The sequence below is a fragment of the Podarcis bocagei genome (assembly GCF_964188305.1).
Source record: "Podarcis bocagei genome assembly, chromosome: 3".
In the NCBI taxonomy this organism is placed as follows: Eukaryota; Metazoa; Chordata; class Lepidosauria; order Squamata; family Lacertidae; genus Podarcis; species Podarcis bocagei.
This window is the reverse complement of record NC_138127.1, coordinates 77985444-78005666: the sequence shown is the minus strand read 5'-3', so window position 1 is coordinate 78005666 and position 20223 is coordinate 77985444. Positions and strand designations below refer to the sequence as shown.

General features: G+C 43.6%; 1 protein-coding gene and 1 long non-coding RNA gene across 7 annotated transcripts in view; one reads left to right on the top strand and one right to left on the bottom strand.

The window, feature by feature from the left end:
- Positions 1-13506, top strand: part of STUM (stum, mechanosensory transduction mediator homolog) — a 40818-nt gene extending 27312 nt beyond the window's left edge. The window contains exons 2-4 of one of the 6 annotated variants that reach the window (XM_081186510.1): positions 8113-8292; positions 10874-10882; positions 11789-13506. In XM_081186510.1, the coding sequence (XP_081042636.1) occupies positions 8113-8292; positions 10874-10882; positions 11789-11829 (230 nt within the window). In that variant the 3' untranslated portion in view covers positions 11830-13506. Of the gene's footprint in view, positions 1-8112; positions 8302-9847; positions 9904-10873; positions 10883-11688 lie in introns of those variants that run through there. The other 5 variants (XM_081186511.1, XM_081186514.1, XM_081186512.1 and 2 more) reach the window with 5 other exon arrangements.
- A 424-nt stretch (positions 13507-13930) lies between these two features.
- LOC308582929 lies at positions 13931-20088 on the bottom strand. The gene is made up of 2 exons (XR_014005942.1): positions 19161-20088; positions 13931-18698 (listed from the first exon to the last, which is right to left on the bottom strand). It is a non-coding gene; the product is annotated as an uncharacterized lncRNA (long non-coding RNA).
- Between the last annotated feature and the right edge of the window lie 135 nt (positions 20089-20223).

Here is a 20223-nt window from a genome sequence, read left to right as displayed (position 1 = left end):
GATGGCTGATAATAACCACAAAGGGGCTGCAGGGAAGGCATTGCTATCATGCAGAAAAGCAGATACAGGAACTATCCTTTTAGATTACATGCTCTGGAAATGGATCTCCTATCATTAATTCTTCTGTGTTTCATTGTTGCTGCCAGCTGGGCTATTGACGTTTGGGAGAAGAAGCTTTGCTTTAACAACAAACTGATGCAGGTTCTCTAAAAGTCCATGGCTGTGCCTAATACCCACATCTTTGTTGTTTTCCTTTTAACCCATGTTTTCCCTTGCTAACATAGAAAAAAGAAAGAGTCACCAGGTGGCATATTTTGGCCGGAAGTTCTTGGTTGTACTTGTTTTAGGACTTGGAATTCTCCCACCACATGGATTTGGGATTTATCTCATGTGAAGAAACTCAGAACATAGTAAGGTTTTAAGATCAAGAATTGCATCTAGATATCACTGCCATGGGGGGTGAGGTACCTCAAGGCTGGGGGCTGAATGTGGCCCTCCAGACTTTTCTATCTGGCCCTTGGGGCTCTGTCCCAGCAGCAGCCCTCCTCTAGGACAGCTCACATTGGCCCTGCCCCACACCTTGCTCAAGTGCTTTTTCCTGTCATCATGTGCCCTTGCATTGTCATAATGTATTTTACTTACCCAGCTGCGTATATAAACCTCTGGTTTGTATTTGGGGTTTTTTGCATGGCTGGACTGTAGCCTCCTGAACAAAAGTACAGTGGTACCTTGGAAGTCGAATGGAATCTGTTCTGGAAGTCCATTAGACTTCCAAAACATTTGGAAACCAAGGCACAGCTTCCGATTGGCTGCAGGAAGCTCCCGCAGCCAATCAGAAGCAGCGGAAGCCGCGTCAGACGTTGGGGTTCCAAAGAACGTTTGCAAACTGGAACACTCACTTCTGGGTTTGCGGCGGGGTGTTGTTGTCTGGGCTGCCCAGGACCTCTATACACACTGCCTAGTCTTGTGCCCCGGGGAGGTCACTTCAGTGCTGTTAGTCCAGCAGTTTGACTTCACCCCTGGAGGTGCATTCCATTGTCGCTCTACACAGATGGATCGCCACCACAGCAACAACAAAGAACTATCTCTCTTCATGCCATTTTCTTTCAGGAATGGATAATTTGCTGACTCCAGGACTATTTAGATGCTCATTCTTTTCCTGCTCTCCTACTCTCTCTCGCTCCTTACAACTCTCTCTTCAACTAGAGTTGAAGCTCTGGGGCAGGCTGGATGCCGGAGGTCATGCTGAAAAGCAGTGGCTGCTGCTGCTGCGCTATCCTGTGCATCAGCTGCTGGTCAGGGAGGCTGAGCAGCCTAAACAAAGGCCCGCTGTGCCTTTGGTGTCTTTGAGGCTTCCTCCGCTCTCACCAAAATCCTCTTGGGGATCTGCGGAGGGTGTCCTCGTGAGCCACAAGGGCTCTCCAGCACTCTCCTGCTATTTCCTGGTTTGGTTTCATTCATTCGTTCATTCATTCATTCATTCATTCATTCCCCAGTGCCACACATATACATGATCATTGCGCAAGTCAATCACACATAAGTGGGTGGGTGGGTGTGTGCCTGTATTCAGTATGTTCAGTTCTGACATTTAGTGTAAAGGCTTCTGCTATACAACTTACATTAACAGGGAATTCAAAATAACTCAATATCAATACAGTGGTGCCCCGCAAGACGAATGCCTCGCAAGACGGAAAACTCGCTAGACGAAAGAGTTTTCCATTTTGGAGGTGCTTCGCAAAACGAATCTCCTATGGGCTTGCTTCGCAAGACGAAAATGTCTTGCGAGTTCCTGCGGGTTTTTTTTCCTCCCCCCCCTTTCTAAGCCGCTAAGCCGCTTATCAGCTGATCCGATAAGCCGCTAAAAGCCGCTAATAGCGCTAATCCGCTAATCCGTCAATGGGCTTGCTTTGCAAGACGAAAAAACCGCTAGACGAAGAGAATCACAGAACGGATTCTTTTCGTCTTGCGAGGCACCACTGTATTTGCTTTTTGAAGGGACATAGGGATGAAGCCAGCAGAAGCATAAATTCTGAAATCTTCATTCAAACTTTGGGTTATTTATTTTAATTCTTTCTAGCATTTCTCTTTCACCTTTACATTACATATTTATTTTTAAAAGTGCTCAAGGCTGCTTGTGTGTGAGGAGACAATGAGGCACAGGGTACGGCTCCATTCCCAAAAAAAACCCCACTGTTCTCTGTTTACTTTTGACTGATTTTGTTTTAAGAAAGACACCTAGATTTATATCAAACAAACCCCCGGAAAGAGGTTTTAGTATCAACACCTGGAATCCATCACATCTTTTCGGGTACTTTTTTCTTCTTGGGTCCCTCCCCACTTTCCACTTCACTTAATAATTTCTTTTTATCTGCATTTCTTATGGCACTGATTCTTAGAGATAATAGAATCATAGAATTGTAGAGTCGGAGGGGACCACCATGGTCATTATTACAACCCCCTGCAATGCAGGAATCTTTTGCCCAATGCAGGGCTTGAACCCATGGCCCTGAAATTAAGAGTCGCATGCTCTGCTGACTGAGCTATTAATGTTTTAACTCAGTTTGTGATGTGCTTTCCTTATGCACATCCCTATGCCATTTATGAAGGCCTCCTAAGTGATTTGAAAGCAATCCCTGAAAAGAGCAAACTCCAGTTGAGCCCTTGACTGATAGTTTGGAGTACAAACCTTGGACCAATCAAGAGGAGTTAACTGTTGCAAATAACCTTCAGCCACCAGATAGACTACTTTCAGTCAAGAGCACGGTCAGTTTTGGAGTGTCTCTGTCAGTGCCTCACAGTACAGTGGAACCTCGTGTTATGTACCGCACTCTTTACGAACGCTTTGGGTAACAAGCTCCACTAACCCGGAAGTAGGTCTCCTGGAAGCAAACTTTGCCCTGGGATGCGAGTGGAAGTTGCGCGGCGGCGGTGTGGCAGCAGCAGCAGCGGGAGGCCCCATTAGCGAAAGTGCGCCTCAGGTTAAGAACGGTTTCAGGTTAAGAACGGACCTCCGGAACGAATTAAGTTCGTAACCGGAGGTACCACTGTAGATAATACCTGAGAGATCTGTCTGTCAGTGCAGTGATAGTTATTAGGACATCCTTTTTCAGCCAGGAAACAGCAAATATAGGGAATGTTCCTATATGGTAAGTTAATAAAAACAATAATAATACTGAGGCAATTCAGGACAGACAAAAGTAAATGTGGCTTCACACTGCACATACATCTTGCTACCACAAGATGTAGAGGATTAGCCAAATTGATAGGAAATAAGGCTATCAATTACTTCTAGTCATGACAGCCATGTTGCCTCCAGTATCAGAGACAATATGTACTATATCTACGGAAGGCAATATGGCTACTCTGACTAGTGTGCCTCTGAGTACCACTTGCTGGGGGGTTGCACTCGTGTCCAGCTCTTGGAAATATTAGGTTAGCCACCCCAGGAACAGAATTCTGGATGTGATGGGGAAACAATCAGTTGATGGAAAGCCAAACAACCCCCGTGTACACAAATCTAGATGAATGCTCCCTGTTGTATAACCTCCCTGCAAACAAATAGGAACAAGTGCTCAGAGAACGGGCATTGTATATAACCTCTGCACAAGCTTTCTGCAAGCAAATAGGGATGAATGTTCAATAAACAGGTCATCTTAAGGGGCCCTTACCATATCATCACAGCTGACAGTTGAAAGAATCTATCTTGGGGTGGGCTCATCAGTGATCAGGTAATTCCTAGAAGTTATTTTTTTGCACAATATTACACAGTAAACGTGGGTGAGTCCAACCTTTTGAAAGATTACTTCTTCAGAGGCTAAGTGTGGCTCATCTGTACCACACAAGTGTGTGTGTGTATGCTTATGAAGCTATGTTTTTTTAGTGCTAAAACATTTGCAGGTCTACTCTCAAGCGTTATGTGGGAATGAGAGAATGCCCTGCTTGGCTCTGGATCAGCTAACGTTAGTATACTGCTAAGAATAACATTTGAAGTGCTGGTGTCTGAAAAGTTCATTAGAGCTGGAGCCAACATACCCAAGAAAATAACTCCTCTTGGGAGGGAGTCTACTTACATGAGCTGTGTAAGGGCGACACTCGTGGAAGATCACTTTTCCTTCTCTGTGATTTGTGGAGGTGAGGGGAACGAACATTTATTTATATGAGTGAAGCCTTTCAGAAGAGTCTGCAGCAGCTCTTGTCATTCTAGCCTGCCGTGACCGTGTGGGGAAGTAAGAACACGAACATTTAGAACAGCAATATAACCAAACATGGTATCAAGTAGAAACTGCAGCACTGGGTCAAAGAACCAGAGAGTTGGCTCACTGCCAGTGGCTGAGTCATTCAGTAACACCTACCTCTATGTTAGCAATTAGGTGTTGCATTTTGCATCTCATTTACCTCTTTTTCCAAAGGTATAACCTCTCAATTTGTGAAGTAGTATGTTGCCTAACTGGAACCAAACAAGAACATGAATCTTTTTAAACTTCCCCATGACTTTTTTCCCCTTCCCCCACTCCAAGGTATAAACAGATGTTTGTTTATGAGGTTGGTAATAATGGGACACATTTTTTAAGACTGAATTTCTATACAATTTCTATACAATATTTTTGGGCCAGTAGGTACAGTATATCTCAAATTTTGATTGAGTGCTGTGGGCATCAGTCACAAAATGACTGCTGTGGGGGGCATGAGAAAAACTATGAACCATGCCTTCTGCAATATAACACTTATTCAGCAACTCTTCTGGTTTATCCACAGCATGAGACACATGGCTAAGCCTCCATGCAAAGTTTTCACATTTGCCTTTTGGTGGTGGTGGTGGGGTTCTTTAACCCACCCATACTTACTGTGTAGTATTGTGCAAAAAAATAACTTCTAGGAACTACCTGGTCACAGATGAGCCCACCACAGGAAAGATGAGTCCTTGTTGATAGAAGAAAAGGAGCAAGCTATGGAGATTTCAAGGACTTGAAAATAAAATGAAAGCAAGGAAAGTGCACTAAAGCGCAAAGGGGGGGGGGGTTTAGCTCCTTAGGACCCCAGTGTTTCCTATTGCCTGATGTCCAAACAATTCACTTACCAAGCCCAACTCTGACTTCACTCACTGATCACTGAATTTTAAGTATTGTTGTTGTTGTTGTAAATAATTTATATGCTGCCCATCTGAGTGGGTTGCCCCAGCCACTTTGGGCGGCTCCCAGCAAAAAGTAGTAAAAACACAATATGACACCACACACTTATAAACTCCCAGGCTGCACACATGGTCATTTAGGGGCACAGTTTAAAGCAGCTTGGTCGTCTTGAATTCCTGATTCTGCCTTTAAAAATTCTGCTTTTTGTTGTTTTTCTCATGAAAATTCACCTGCATTTTAGTGCACATTTCCCCTTATATACATGTTTGTGTGCAAGTTTGCCTAATTTTGCAAAACGATTTTGACAATTAACACATTCATATGTATATTCTGGTAAAACACACATTTTTATGTACACTTTACCCTAGTTTTTTTTGTACACATGTGTCTGGAGAACTGCACTGCAAAATTGGGAGATGGGTGGAATTCAAAGAATGGCTGTGTTTTGATTCACTTATTGTTTCAGGAAGTGCAAATTAAGTAAATTCATATTTAAATATTAAGTGAATTGAATTTCTTCCTCCCCCCACCCCCCACCCCCCGCCTACAAGCAGGCTCTGCTTATAAAATGCATCATCTCACCCTTGGGCTTCTACAGCTGTTCGGTCTTGTGAAAATGAAGCCCTCAAGGATATTGTCTCATTAAAAGAAGAGTCTCCCCATCTTTTCTTCCCACTACCACCTTCCAGCTTCAATATAGAGTTGCTTTCTTCGACCTCAGCAGCTCCCACCCACTCTTTTTCTCCGCAGTGCTTCTAAACTAGCTTGAGGAGAGTTTGGAGAAAGTGGGAGTTGGAAATAAAGGCAACAGCAGGAAAAGAGGGGGGGGAGTGTCTTGAGATATTATACAATAGAAGAAAGCAACTTAATTTGAGTTTGCAAAAGGTTTGAGATTTTTTAAATGGGCACGGATGGCACAATTTCCCCCCTCTCACTGGTGGGAGTTCTTAGGTAGGTTGTCTTTCTCAAGAGGCCTGGGAGACGAGCATCCACCTCCCCCAAAATTAAAGTGCTTGAAGCTTCACATCCAACACTGCTTTCACCTCTGCCTGATCACCCACCTGCCTCTCTGCTATATTAGGAAATGAGCATAGAAGATTGGAGCCTCCTCTGATACTATTTTTCCAGGACAGTTGAATTAAAACAACAATAACCAAAAGTCATAGCAGCAATAAAGAACCTAAGGCGCTAGATTAGTCCATCTCTTCACCCTAATGTTGTGTATGTTTAGATATTCATGTTATCAGTAGACTGCGGATTTGATGGGTTTGCCATGGCTGAAATTTATGGAGGCAGGGGTGTCCCTTCCAGTCCATTGATTCTACTTTTCCATTTTCTTTCCCCAGAAGTTTAAAGTGCTCCCAACAATTCCTTCAGGGTTGTTTTTTTTAAAAAAACTATTGTATGTTTTGTACCACTTGTATCAAATGTACCCTATCAAAAACATGTTCCTATAAAATGTATCTTCTACGGGCACAGTATTAACCTTTGTGAAGGAACAAAATAAAAAAATTCCTTCCAGTAGCACCTTAGAGACCAACTAAGTTTTTTATTGGTATGAGCTTTTGTGTGCTTGCACACTTCTTCAGATACTTCTTCAGATAAGTGTGCATGCACACAAAAGCTCATACCAATAACAAACTTACCCTTAGTTGGTCTCTAAGGTGCTACTGGAAGGAATTTTAAAATTTTATTTCGACTACGGCAGACCAACACAGCTACCTACCTGTAAGTAAACCTTTGTGAAGAGTTTACCATTAAAATTGATTGTGACCAAGTGACAAAGAATTCTTCATATAACCCAGCTACAGAGCTCTGGGTTTTATTAACATGATCAAACACATTTGGGGATTCAGTTTTACCTGCAAAAGAGTTTTCCATTCCCTGTACCCGCCAGCCTTCCCTGGTAGAGGAGGAGAGCCAAGCTGATCAGGGGTCTGGAAACCAAGTCTTATGGGGAACAGTTAAGGGGGTTAGATATGTTTGGCCTGGAAAAGAGGGGATAGGATAGCCATCTTCAAATATCTAAAGGGTTGTCACATGGAAGATGGAGCAAGTTTGCTTTCTCCTGCTCTGAAGGGTAGGACCCAAAACAATGGCTTCGTTACAAGAAAGAGGATTCCAACTAAACATCAGGAATAACTTTCTGACAGTGAGAGCTGTCTGACAGTGGAACGGACTCCCTCAGGAGGTTGCAGAATCACCTTCCTTGGAGGTTTATAAGCAGAGGCTAGATGGCCATCTGTCATGTAATGATCTGGTTAAGATTCCTGCATTTCAGAGGGTTGGACTAAATAACCCTTGGGGATCCCTTCCAACTCTACAATTCTATATAGTTTTTATGGTATGATTTTATTACACACACTTGATCTTAGCCAAAAGGCCGAGAAGCGATTTTATGTACCACTGTTTGTGGTGGGTTTTTAAAAAATAAAATAAAATAAACTAGCAGTATGTAAATGAAATAATGAAATGAAATGAAGTTGGTTTATAATAATAATAATTTATTATTTATACCCCACCCATCTGGCTGGGCCTCCCCAGCCACTCTGGGCGGCTTCCATAAAAACCAAAAATACAGTAAAATATCACACGTTAAAAACTTCCCTGAACAGGGCTGCCTTAAGATGTCTTCTGAATGTCAGGTAGTTGTTTACCGCTTTGACATCTGCTGGAAGGGCGTTCCACAGAGCGGGCGCCACTACCGAGAAGGCCCTCTGCCTGGTTCCCTGTAGCTTTGCTTCTCGCAATGAGGGAACCGCCAGAAGGCCCTCGGCGCTGGACCTCAGCGTCCGGGCAGAATGATGGGGGTGGAGACGCTCCTTCAAGTATACTGGACCGAGGCCGTTTAGGGCTTTAAAGGTCAGCACCAACACTTTGAATTGTGCTCGGAAACGTACTGGAAACGTACTGGTTTGATATGTTCTCGCTTTGTTTCTCCTGCTTTCTTCCACATCCTCACTGATGCCCTTTCTTTCCACAGGGACGTTTGTGTCTGCCTTCACGGTGTTGTGTGGAGCTCGGACCGACCTCCCCGACAGGCACATCTGCTGTGTGTTCTGGTTGAACATTGCAGCAGCTCTGATTCAGATCCTCACAGCGATTGTGATGGTTGGCTGGATCATGAGTATATTTTGGGGAATGGACATGGTCATTCTTGCCAGTAAGTACAGTTGCAATAGCCTCTTTTTTCATTCTTTTTATGGGCATCTGCTTGAGGAAGTTCACCGCTTTGCTATCTGGCAACAACAAGCTAAGGCTATTATCTTGTGGTTTGTCCTGTTGGTGGGATCTGATTGCAAGGGCTAAATATAGTGTTTGCATCCTTGCCCCATCCACTCTTCTTTCTCCTTGATAAAAGGTGCACGGTTTTATCTACTCTGCTCTCCCAGTTGGGTGCAACATCAGGCTTCACAGAACTGTTTTTGAGAGGGACATACCCACCTCAAAGTGGGGCCAGAATTTTTGAGTGGGAAGAGTTCCCCACTATTTAGAGCAGGGTTTCCCAAACTTGGGTCTCCAGGTGTTTTTGGACTACAGCTCCCATCATCCCTAGCTGGCAAGACCAGCAGTCAGGGATGATGGGAATTGTAGTCCAGAAATAGCTGGGGATCCAGTTTTGGGAAACACTGATTTAGAGTGTCAGCTGGGTGCTAACGGGTGGCAGACTCCTGATTTAAAGGATGGTTAGAAACCGTGATGGCTACGCCTGCATTAGGGAGTGGTAATTAGAGGTTAATTCGCAATCTTGCAGTCCACTTTTCAGCCCCAGAGTAATCATAGGTCTCTGAACTTGACAGCTATTACAGGGCTGCTATATTTTTATGACTGTACGGAGCTTCAAAAAGCCCATGCCCACGTTTGTTCTTCCAGAGAGCCACGGCAGCACAGGTCTGCCACCCTTTCGTGTGTGAAGGTGGGTGGACAGCAACTTTTGATAAGAGACACAATGAATTAATAGAACCAATTATCTGTCTAAAACTGTGCCTGACTAAGCCTTCTGTATGCAAGCAGCTCGTGTATCTTTCTTTTTCCCTTTTTAAGAAAAATGTTCATTTTGTATCACTCGTATATGTCAGCTGGAAAGAAACAGATCAGAAAACAAATTTGGCCTATTAGTGAACCCAGTTTCTGCCTTCTTTCTAAGTATTTTGATCATTTCATTGGACAGGAGGTGGAAGGCCTCTAGAGGGCATGCAAATGAAGGGCTTTGCCATGCCTCTGTGCATTCAAGCATTCATTGTTTCTATTAACAATAATGAAAAAATAAGAATAAAGGACTTCTTACTCACTTTATACAATAAGGTCTCCATGGTGGAGTACAGCAATATAAAAATACAATATTCAAATCTTGTTAAAGTAATTTACAATCAGAGAAAACAAAGTGTGTCCTAAAAATGTGTATTTCAGGTGTCAAGGGGCAGAATAAAGAGATACGATGAAAGCTATACAGTGAAGGCAGCAGATGCACCTTCAGGAAGGGAATTCCACAGTTTAGGAACTGCCACAGAAAATGCCTTCAATGGCATCCACTATGAGGGAGCATGCAATGTGGATCTACATGCTGATGTCCATGTGTGAAAGCACCACACAATGAAGTCTTCCTGTTACACTACCATTTCAGAAGGAGAATAACACGTTTCAATGACTTTTTAATTTTTTATCTGCCCCTGGAAAGCTAGCAAGAAAGATGACCTTACTTTTTTTGCACATTCTAGCTTTCTACTGGCAGGAAGTTTCTGAAATGAAGGAGCATTGAAGCTTGCTACCTACCTCACACCAACTTTCTGAAGAAGCACAGACCCAGAAATGATGCATTGTGTGAATTTCCAGCCACATGCATTTGTTTTCACTTTCTGTCTGAGAGGTAGACCTAATGTTAAGAGAATGTGCAAGAGCTGGGAAAAGGCAGCTCTGCATTGGGGCTTAAAGTTCAGCTTGATGAAACACCTGCCATTTAAGGCACCCTCTCTTCCCAAGGCTTTCTGTGATTTCAACTCAAACCATGTTGGATACTGTGACATACAACCCTCCACTTCTCAGTTATTTGCCCTTTTCACCAAGTGGTGTTGCTGTCATTGTTCTCTGTTTACAAATGGGAAGAAAAACCACACTGAAGTTTGCAGTTTCTGTACTAGCAGAGAGGGCAAGTCAACACGACCATACCTCCAATATTTCTTGAAAAAATTCTGGGGCGCCCCATAGCCACCCCAGATGGTGCCCCTGCTGCCAGCTCAGATACCATCACTGTACATGTGAAGTTGTGTTTTTTTGCCCTAATGTGTATCACTTTGCTCTTGCTTCCAATCAGGTGTACATAGGCTCAAGGTCTTAAAAGTGAACTTTGTGTAGTGCTCTTCTGTACCTTCTGTTTTATGTCCACTTTTCTTAACTAAAATGCATGCATGACATAGTTGTGCTGCTAAGTAAAGTTGTGCTCCATGCACCAAGTCTTATTGTCTTAGCTTGAAGTAGGCACAAGCTTTTAAATTTATAATTTTGTCATAGACTACTTCATTCATAAAAACCAAATGTAAGTTCTTCCAGTTTATGGAGCTGGGGGGAAATCTTCCAATAGTTTTGCAAACCCATTCCTAATTGTAGTAAATTTCTGTTTAATTGCTTATCACTTTACTTGCTTGTGTTTTTCCGTTATTGATGTGCTTTGAATATTCCTGATAGTTACGTCTTTCCTTTTCTCTCTTTTTATGTTTCTTTCACGTTCTCTAAATGAACAACAAAAGTTTCACAAGGTATGTTTCTCCCACACACCTCTTTTTCTTATTTTTACTGTACACTAATAACTTAGCATTGCGTTTTCTAAGGTAAAATCCATCAGAAATCTAGATTATAAGATGGGGTCCTCTTCCCAATTTATAATGGGGATGTGCATGTTCTACACGCTCAAATTTCTGACCCTGTGAAGTAATTTTGCTTTCCTTCACTTGGTTATATTTTACTCCCTGGTAGTAATACTTACATTTTTGTAGCTATTCTAATATGTTCAAATGTTATATGACCAAATATTTTCTCAGATTTCAAATGTTCTTGTTGCAGACTAGTTTTTGTTTTGTTAGGAAATCATTAGAAGTGCACTGAAAGACTCTTATCATGTAACATTTGGCTCACTTGGAATGTGATCCAGTAACTACTTGCGCATGGAAGAATTATGCTGGAAATAGTTAGTAGAAGTAGTAGTAGTCATGTTTTGCTCATTTAGCCTTATGTGAATTTTATCTGTTTAGTCTTAATACAAAACTTCGTAAAGAAACAAAACCATGCGGATAAAAGCAAAACATTTGTGCACTCATTGCAGTCACATAACTACGCAATGTACACCGTCTTGCACAATGATCCTTCTGAAGATGCCTTCCACTTCCTCTGTTTGATTTATACCTTCACACCAGCTCTATGCAATCCCACAGGGGGCTGGTCCCTTGGAGTCTTATGGCTCAAAGGGACCACAAGAGTATTACTGGTATTATTTTGCATGATGGCTTTCACTTGAGTTTCAACTACAAAATAACCTGTGGGAACCTTCTTCTTCTGCCTCTCACAGGGTACAACGAACATAGGATCCCTCAGCACTTGTGATGCGGTTTGGCACCAACGAAGCACAAAGATAACTTCGTTTTTGTCCTTCTTTTTCCTCTGTCCAGCGGAGCGGAGGTGCAGAGCGGCAGAGAGTGACCTTCACTGATCACTTTGACAGCCAACTCCACTGTGAAGGCGCTGCCCTGTGGATTTTCGGACTAGCACAGCCAATGCTCCGGCGTGACAGGCAAGCCATTCCAAAAGCGGGAGGGGAGCCATTGGCTAGGCTGAGATGTCACCGAGGAGGATGGCAATGGAGCAAAACATCAAAGGAAAGGGACCTGCTAGCTAGAGATGTTACCATTCTCTCCATCTGCAGGTGGGGAACACTTGGAAGCATTTCGCCTCCTTTGTGACTTGCTGAGGAAACGGCTCTGGTGTGAATATCAAAGAAGCAAATGAAATATTTATAGATACATTTATAGATGTAAAAGCAAAAGTTGGATGGGACAACCTGTTTCCCAAGAGACACCCCTTGACTATTTCTTGGGTGCAGGAGGGTTCAAGCTGAGGCCTTTCTTGCTCTCTTGAGTGTGTGTGTATATGTAGTTTTTAATGGTGCTCGTTGACAATCAGTTTTCCTCAGCCCTCCTGAGATTTTGCTTGCTGCTTTTGTACGTTCTATGTCATTGTTAAGGTGATTCAGGCTCAGCTGTTTATGCATCCTGCCATCTTCTGCCTGCTGAATGCTGAAAACAAGTTTGGATCTCTTGTCAGCCAGGATGGGAGAAGCTGGCTCTTGCCAAGATCCATCATCACTCCTTGGTTTTATGAGGGTGCTTTGTTCTGGGGTGGGAGTGGGAGGCACAGTTTCTCAGATATTCTAATAACGAGCCTTTCAGTCTTGTTGTATAGTAAGTGGAGAAAGAGCGAGTCTCCCCCTACCAGCTCCCTGAGAAGACACTGCCACTAAATGTTACTGTACTCTGGAAACATGTATATACGACAGATTGCATTCTGTATCCCGTGTGCAGTAGAGCTGTGGCTTCTGTCTGTTTCCTAGCTTATGTGCCCAACACTCCCAGGGTGCACACAGATAGTCTTACATATATTCTAAGCATTAATTGGGAGAAAGGAATCAACCCTGCACCTCAACATTCCAAGATGAGAAAAGGAAGAAGAAGAGTTTGGATTTGATATCCCGCTTTATCACTACCTGAAGGAGTCTCAAAGCGGCTAACATTCTCCTTTCCCTTCCTCCCCACATCAAACACTCTGTGAAGTGAGTGGGGCTGAGAGACTTCAGAGAAGTGTGACTGGCTCAAGGTTGCCCAGCAGCTGCATGTGGAGGAGCGGGGACGCGAACCCGGTTCCCCAGATTATGAGACTACCGCTCTTAACCACTACACCATGCTGGCTCTGAAAAGGAAGTTAAATTTACTGTCCTTAAATCTGTGAACCAATGCCATCACTGTTTAGAGCTTCTTGGGCATTGTTTGCCCTCAGTCACCTCTAGCCAGGGCTGATCAAAACCCCTGATCTCAGGTTCAGGCTCATAAGGCGTAGATCGATTGCACTGGGGAGACCTGGGTTCAAATCCTTGCTTAGCCATGAAGGCCATTGGGTGAATTTGGGCCAGTTAAACTTTCTGCAGGTCCAGTCTTTGTCACAGGGTTGTTGTGAGCACAAGATAGAGGCAAGGGCAATGTATGTGTGTGCAAACCATGAGTGCCACCTGAGATTTTGGAGGAAGGACAAGATAAACATGTGATTTGTTAAATGGCTCCATGTTTTTTCCTACGTGTTTTTCCATTATGAAAATGATTAAATGAAAGGATGTTCATTTATATGGTGTTAACTTTCCTGCTGGTGGGGAAACATACCTTTTGCTTTCAGCAACTGGAAATCACTAATGGCTCTAAGGGAAAATGTAGCCAGAAATCTGTGGGGGTTCTTTGACCGCTCAGCAATGGCACTTCTGGTTCGCCCACAAGCCAGCCAACAAGACCTACTGTGGTGCAGTGGGTCAGTGCATCTGGCTGTTAACCAGAAGGTTGGTGGTTCAAGCCCACCCAGGGATGGCTGTGGCCACGATTCCTGAATTGCGGGAGGTTAGACTAGGCAGCACTCAGGTTCTTTTCCAACTCTACAATTCTATGATTCTATACTTCTAATTGTAGTTCAGCAACATCTGGAGGACCAAAGGTTCCCCACAATCTAAATTCTAGTCAGCCACCACCACCACCACCACCACCACCACCATCATCATCATCATCATTATTATTATTATTATTATTATTATTATTATTATTATTATTATTATCTATACCCCGCCCATCTGGCTGGGTTTCCCCAGCCACTCTGGGCAGCTTCCAACAAAATATTAAAAATACAATAAAACATCAGACGTTAAAAGCTTCCCTAAAGAGGGCTGCCTTCAGATGGGAACAGGTACAAAACAGACCAGTTTCTCTGACTGATTCAAGCAAGAAAATCTAAGCCACAGAATGATGGGAGGAGTGTGTGTGTGTGTGTGTGTGTGTGTGATGTCAGTAGCCAGTCAAAGGGGAAACCGCTCCGTGCCCAGAAATGCAGTTATTACTTGGTCCCCAATTATGAGCCAAAGGATAGTGAAAGCATTTTAAAGGATGTCATACGCATCCTATGTTAGGGTTGCATTCATAGGCATGCACAACACATGTCATTAGAGTGTGCACCCAGGTCACATTTTCAAGGCAACCTCTGCTGCTCCCTTTCAGGTCCAGTAGGTAAGATCATCAGCACCAGTGCCATTACAAATAATTACTGAAGGTAATCTGTTTCAAAAGGCGTAGAATATATCATTTATATTTATTTAAAATATTTTTAGCCAGCTTTTAAAGCAACATCTAGAATTGAAATGTAAACCTTGCAGAGTATATGTAAACTTTGCCAAGTATCTATTTCACAGGGAAGAGTTTGCCAAATGGGATTCATTAGACACTGGGCAATACTCTTTTCCCCCCAAGGCTTGGTTTCCCTCTGCCAAGTTTAGGGCAGCTCATCTGGCAGCAGCCCCACTCCTGAATGGAGTTTGGATCTGATGTGCTTTACTCCACCTTAAGTTAAGCCTGGGTAATTTAGGCTGGTTTCCCATACAGTCATACCTTGGTTGTCAAATGCCTTTGGCTCCTGAACGCCGCAAACCTGGAAGTGAGTGTTCTGGTTTGTGAACGTTCTTTGGAAGCTGAATATCCGATGGGGCTTCCAGGGCTTCCGATTGGCTGCAGGAGCTTCCTGCAGCCAATCGGAAGCCGCGCCTTGGTTTCTGAACATTTGGAAAGTCGAACAGACTTCCGGAACGGATTCTGTTCGACTTCCGAGGTACCGCTCTACTTAGATTTGATCCCTAAGAAAGGATATAGGACAACTTGCAAACAATGGCTGGTTTGGGACTACTGTAGACAGAATGGGCTATCAAAAGCCATCAACCAGCATGTTTACTACAGATGGGAAAATATTTTATATTCCTAGAGGGCAGTCCTGCACTACTGAAGCAGGAATCTGAATTCCAAGTTAGCAGCAGAATCCAGCCTTTACCTTGTGTTCTGAAGTGCAGTGGGTTATTGTCACTGTTATTGTTCTCTTTTTCAACATGATCCCCTACAATGAATTAATGTATCACAACGAGTTATTGTTTGGTATATGTGAGATATATGAAGCACTGCTTCATTAAAAGAAAAAAATGAATGTTGATTTCCATACAGTTTTAATGCAGTTAACAATAGGTTGGGCAACAGCACAAAATTAGACAGAGGGGGGAGAGAAGGAAGGAGAAAGGGGGATGCCTTAGAAAAGAGGGGATGTAGGGAGTCATTGCTGATATAATCAGCTTCAGTAAGGATTGAGATGCCTTGACTTCCTCTTCAATCCATCTCCTCTACCACCACCACCTTGGCTACTGCTGTACTTGTCTGCTGGTGACATCAAACCCAGGCATCTACTGCAAAGGCAGAACTTGCAGAAGCTGGCCAAATTCTCTTGGCATGCTGGGTGCTGCTTTGAGGCTGCCTGTTGGCAACCCCTGCCTTGGATGCATTTGCCAATTCATGTGGCCACAGCCCAAAGACAGGTTGCATTAGAGCATGAGAGGGAGTAGGTTAAAGGCTAAAAGCGCTGTCAGCACAGTAAGCAGGAGGCTCACAAAATAACTGGGCAGGTCCACGCTGCTTAACAAGGCCACAATGCATAGTGTTGGGCATTCCAGGTTTTCTGATGTAAAGATAACTTTGGAGAGAAGATACATGAAACAGTGGCAGAATATGTGGGTGTAGTTTTCCCTTGAAAACAACAACCTTCTCTGTCTGTCTGACATGACAATTGCTCGTGGAAAAGCTGGGAAGGCTGATATCTAAGTCTTTCCAATGTGTTTTGAGGATAACCATTTGTCAATGAATATGAACATACACCTAGATTCTCTGAATGGATATTTGGGGCCTGGCTGGAGTGCAATCACCAGAAGACAAGGGTGGTCAGTGGTGCTCCTCTGTATTCAGCAACCGTGCAAAGATGAACACTAAAATGTAGAAGTTCTAGCTGGTTTGGTTTATTTTTAAATTGTACTCAATGTTTTTTCTGTAAAGCTACCTTCTTGCATTTGATAGTTTTCTCATATGTTTAGTCCCCACTTTTATTATTATTATTATTTATTCATTTCTATAGCAAAAATCATATTGAAATATATCTATGTGCAGAATCTCAATTAAAACCAAAACAATATAACAAATAAAATCAAAGCAGAATACATTAAAGAAAGAGAATTCAAAAATGGGTCATCTGACAAGAAGCTTATGAAAACAACAAATCATTTTAATAAGAAGCCTGCCTCTCTCAAATACTTAATTCTTAGATTGGTGCCTGGAGCTCATTATTTATTATACTGTCTTGATTTCGTTAGGTAGAGAGTTCCATAACCTCAGTGCCACCACACTTAACTGCACAATTTCTCGTGAAGGACAATGTCAGGCACTGGTAAACATAGGGCAATATGGTAATCTCTTAATTACATTGGCTAACAGTGCTGTAAAGAGTGGAATATTTAGGTTCAGGTTTTTTAATTGTTAGAACAACTCTACAGTAGAAGAAGAAAAAATGAGTCTGGCGATATCCGACTTGGAGACTTTCAAAAGGGTTTTATCTACATTTAAATTTTATAGGCTGCTTTTTGAGCTCAAAAAGGCTTACAAAAAACATCATTAAAAAGTCATTAAAAACACAACACAAACTCATAAATGACCATTAGTTTATATTGTATTAGAACAGGAAGCAGCCCCAGTTCTCAGATGTTTCATGTAATTTTTTAAAATACAGAGTTGCAGTCATGCAGGCTTCGTGACTTTCTCCGGAGAGGGAATTCCACAATATAAGTGCTGCCACTGCTTTAGGAACTCGGTAATCTTGTCTTCTGCCAATGAGCTGGCCTCAATCCATTGGTCCCTACCTCTACTCCTTTCGACCCCTCTCCCACAGCCAGTGGTACAATTCCCTTGTACAGTATTATTTCTAATATTTGAATGTCAAGGTTTCAACATTCAGAATATCTATGGTGCTTTTTGCATCATGATCTTCAAATATTAAAAACTGGCTTTTTAAAAAAGAACCATTAAACACATTGTGTCATTCCCAAAGGCTATATCTGATAAAGGAGCTTTAGGGCTCACCCGCACCTTCCACTGTGCCAATTTCCACTCGTCCTGTGCTTTTGAGGCATGGGACCGAGCCGTTTTGCCTTTGCTCTTCCGCTTTCCCATGGAAAACCCCCTCTGTAGTGCTAAATTGGGGCGGGGGGAGCCCAGCATTCTGCAGGAAACCCAATTGCCATTTGTTCCGATTCATTCCTGGTTTTCCCAATGGAAAGTGGTGGGACAAACGGAAGTGTGACTGAGCCTTTACTCTCACAATTACTGAGTCTTTAAAGGTAAAGGTGAAGGATCCCTGACCATTAGGTCCAGTCACAAATGACTCTGGGGTTGCGGTGCTCATCTCGCTTTACTGGCCAAGGGAGCTGACGTTTGTCCGCAGACAGTTTTTCTGGGTCATGTGACCAGCATGACTAAGCCGCTTCTGGCGAACCAGAGCAGCGCACGGAAACACCGTTTACCTTCCCACTGGAGCGGTACCTATTTATCTACTTGCACTTTGACATGCTTTCGAACTCCTAGGTTGGCAAGAGCAGGGACCGAGCAACGGGAGCTCACCCCGTCGCAGAGATTCGAACCACTGACCTTCTGATTGGCAAGTCCTAGCCTCTGTGGTTTAACCCACAGCGCCACCTGCATCCCAACTGAGCCCTTACTTACTTTCAATTGGTTTCCTAAAAGGCATGAGATGGATCTACATAGGAAGAGCACTGCCGCATCAGGCCAAAGGCCCAACTAGGCTAGAATCCTGGATTAGATGCCTTGGGGAAACTTGCAACTGGGACTTGAGTGCAACAGCGCTCTCTCCCACATGTGATTCCCAGGAACTACTATGGAGAGAGAGGCATGCTGCCTCTTGATAGTGGAGTTGGAACATAGCCATCACTCCCCCCCCCACACACACACCTGTGGAATTTCCTGGCAGTGTGGCGCTTGAGAGAGCTACCTCCTGAATGATCCAGGACAGCACAGGAGTACAGAGTTTGCCTGCCTTCAGAAGAATTGGGTGCTTTTTTTTTTGTCATGTGATTTTGTATGTTCTAGCAAGCAGGATTAATCAGGGGACAGTTGCTATGGAAATTGCGAACTCTTAAGGGCTGCCTTGCATCTTCCAAGAATGCATCCTTTTAATTATGCTTATGTGTTGGCTGCTTTTATTGCTTTTAACAATGTTGGCAAAGAGTGTGATGCATAGTACAAACTGGTACGGGGATGTATAATTTGTATGTAAACGCTATTGTTTTGGGGTTGTTGTGGGTTTTGTTTTTTAAGAACAAAGCCCAACTGTATTAATTCAGTGTAGTCGGCAGCTTGACTGAAACACGGAACGAACCAAAATCCTACAGAATAGTTTAGCCTAATGCAGTGTTTCCCAAACGTTTTTGGGCAACGGCACACCTGTGTACTAAAAAAAAATCTCGCGGCACACCACCATTAAAGCCCCGCCCCGTGACGTCAGCGCGCAGCGTCACGCCGGGAGGGACGCACAAAAGTGAACGTTTTTTCCCTCGGCAGCTCCTCTCAGCTGCGCTCAATCCGCCTCCGCGCAGGCTGAGGGAGGGAGGGAGGGGCGCGTGTGACCCGTCTCTGCTGGGAGACCAAACCCAGCGAGGCAGAGTCGCGCGGAGGCGCCCAGGCAGCGCTGCCGGCTGCGAGGAGGAGCGCCAGGCAGCAGCAGGAGGCGCGGCCTCTCCTCGCCGCCCCCGCCCCGCCTCTCACCGCCCGACTCGCCCGCCTCCCTCCAGGCATCTCGCGGCACACCAGCCGGTGTCTCACGGCACACTCGTGTGCTGGGGAACACCGGTTGGGAAACACTGGCCTAATGCATATTGGATTTTGCCTGTAGTTCTTGGGTGGGGGGAATTATCAACCTGAATTTGAGTGTCCAATCAAGTTAAATTAATGATGCCTGAATCTTTCCTCACGCTGTTAGCCATTTGAATAAGGCTCCAGAGTTGCCAAAGGAAAATAACAGAATTAGATTTTTTCCCCTTAGAGCTCCCACAATTAAGACATGTAAGTGGAGTTTGGGGAGGAGCGCAGAGAGAAGAAAGGCCGTGGTGCATCAGCAGCAGCACAGCCAGACGCCTTCATCTGCCCAGCTGCAACAAAACATGTCTGCGGACACAGCAGGCGCTCCAACTTCCCAACAGATTGACTTCACCCCCAAAGGCACACTCCTCCATTGTCTCCTAAGACAGACGGATGCCAACTGGTTCTGTACCTTCATCAATGGAAAAGTCTTCATTCAAAACCAGAAGAGCAGAAGGAATAATGCTGAGTCCAGTTTATTTATACAGTATACCACATTTTCCACAACTACATATGTGGCCGAAGTGATTTACAGAAAGCAAGAAAAATGCATCTGTACAATAACCATAATGCACTAATTATTTATGTCCATTTGGGGTCTGCAATCCTATCCCACTCTCAACCTGCCCAAGAAATCCCTCCAATCTTATTACAAATTAGCTTTATTTCCTTTAAATTATTTGAATTATTTTGCCTAAGCAGGAACCACCCAAATCCATCTTGGATTTTATTACAATTCCAGAAATATGCCATATGCTTAAATGGGAATTGGAAATTCACGCTGATTCTTATTTTATTTTTACATTTGTTCCCTTTATGAATAATAAATTTAGCTGTGACCTTTCTGTTGGTCTTTGGTGGTTTGATGTTTTCTCAGGGGGGTTGTGATGTGGGTTTCTTTCAAATGGTTTCAGCCTCTTATTTTTTAATGTTATAGCTGTTGCACTTTTTAATATATATATGTGTGTGTGTGTGTGTGTGTGTGTGTGTGTGTGTGTGTGTGTATATGCAGGTTTTGGTGTTTTCGGGTATCTTCCCGTGTAAGAGTTGGGGTGTCTAGGCGACGTTTC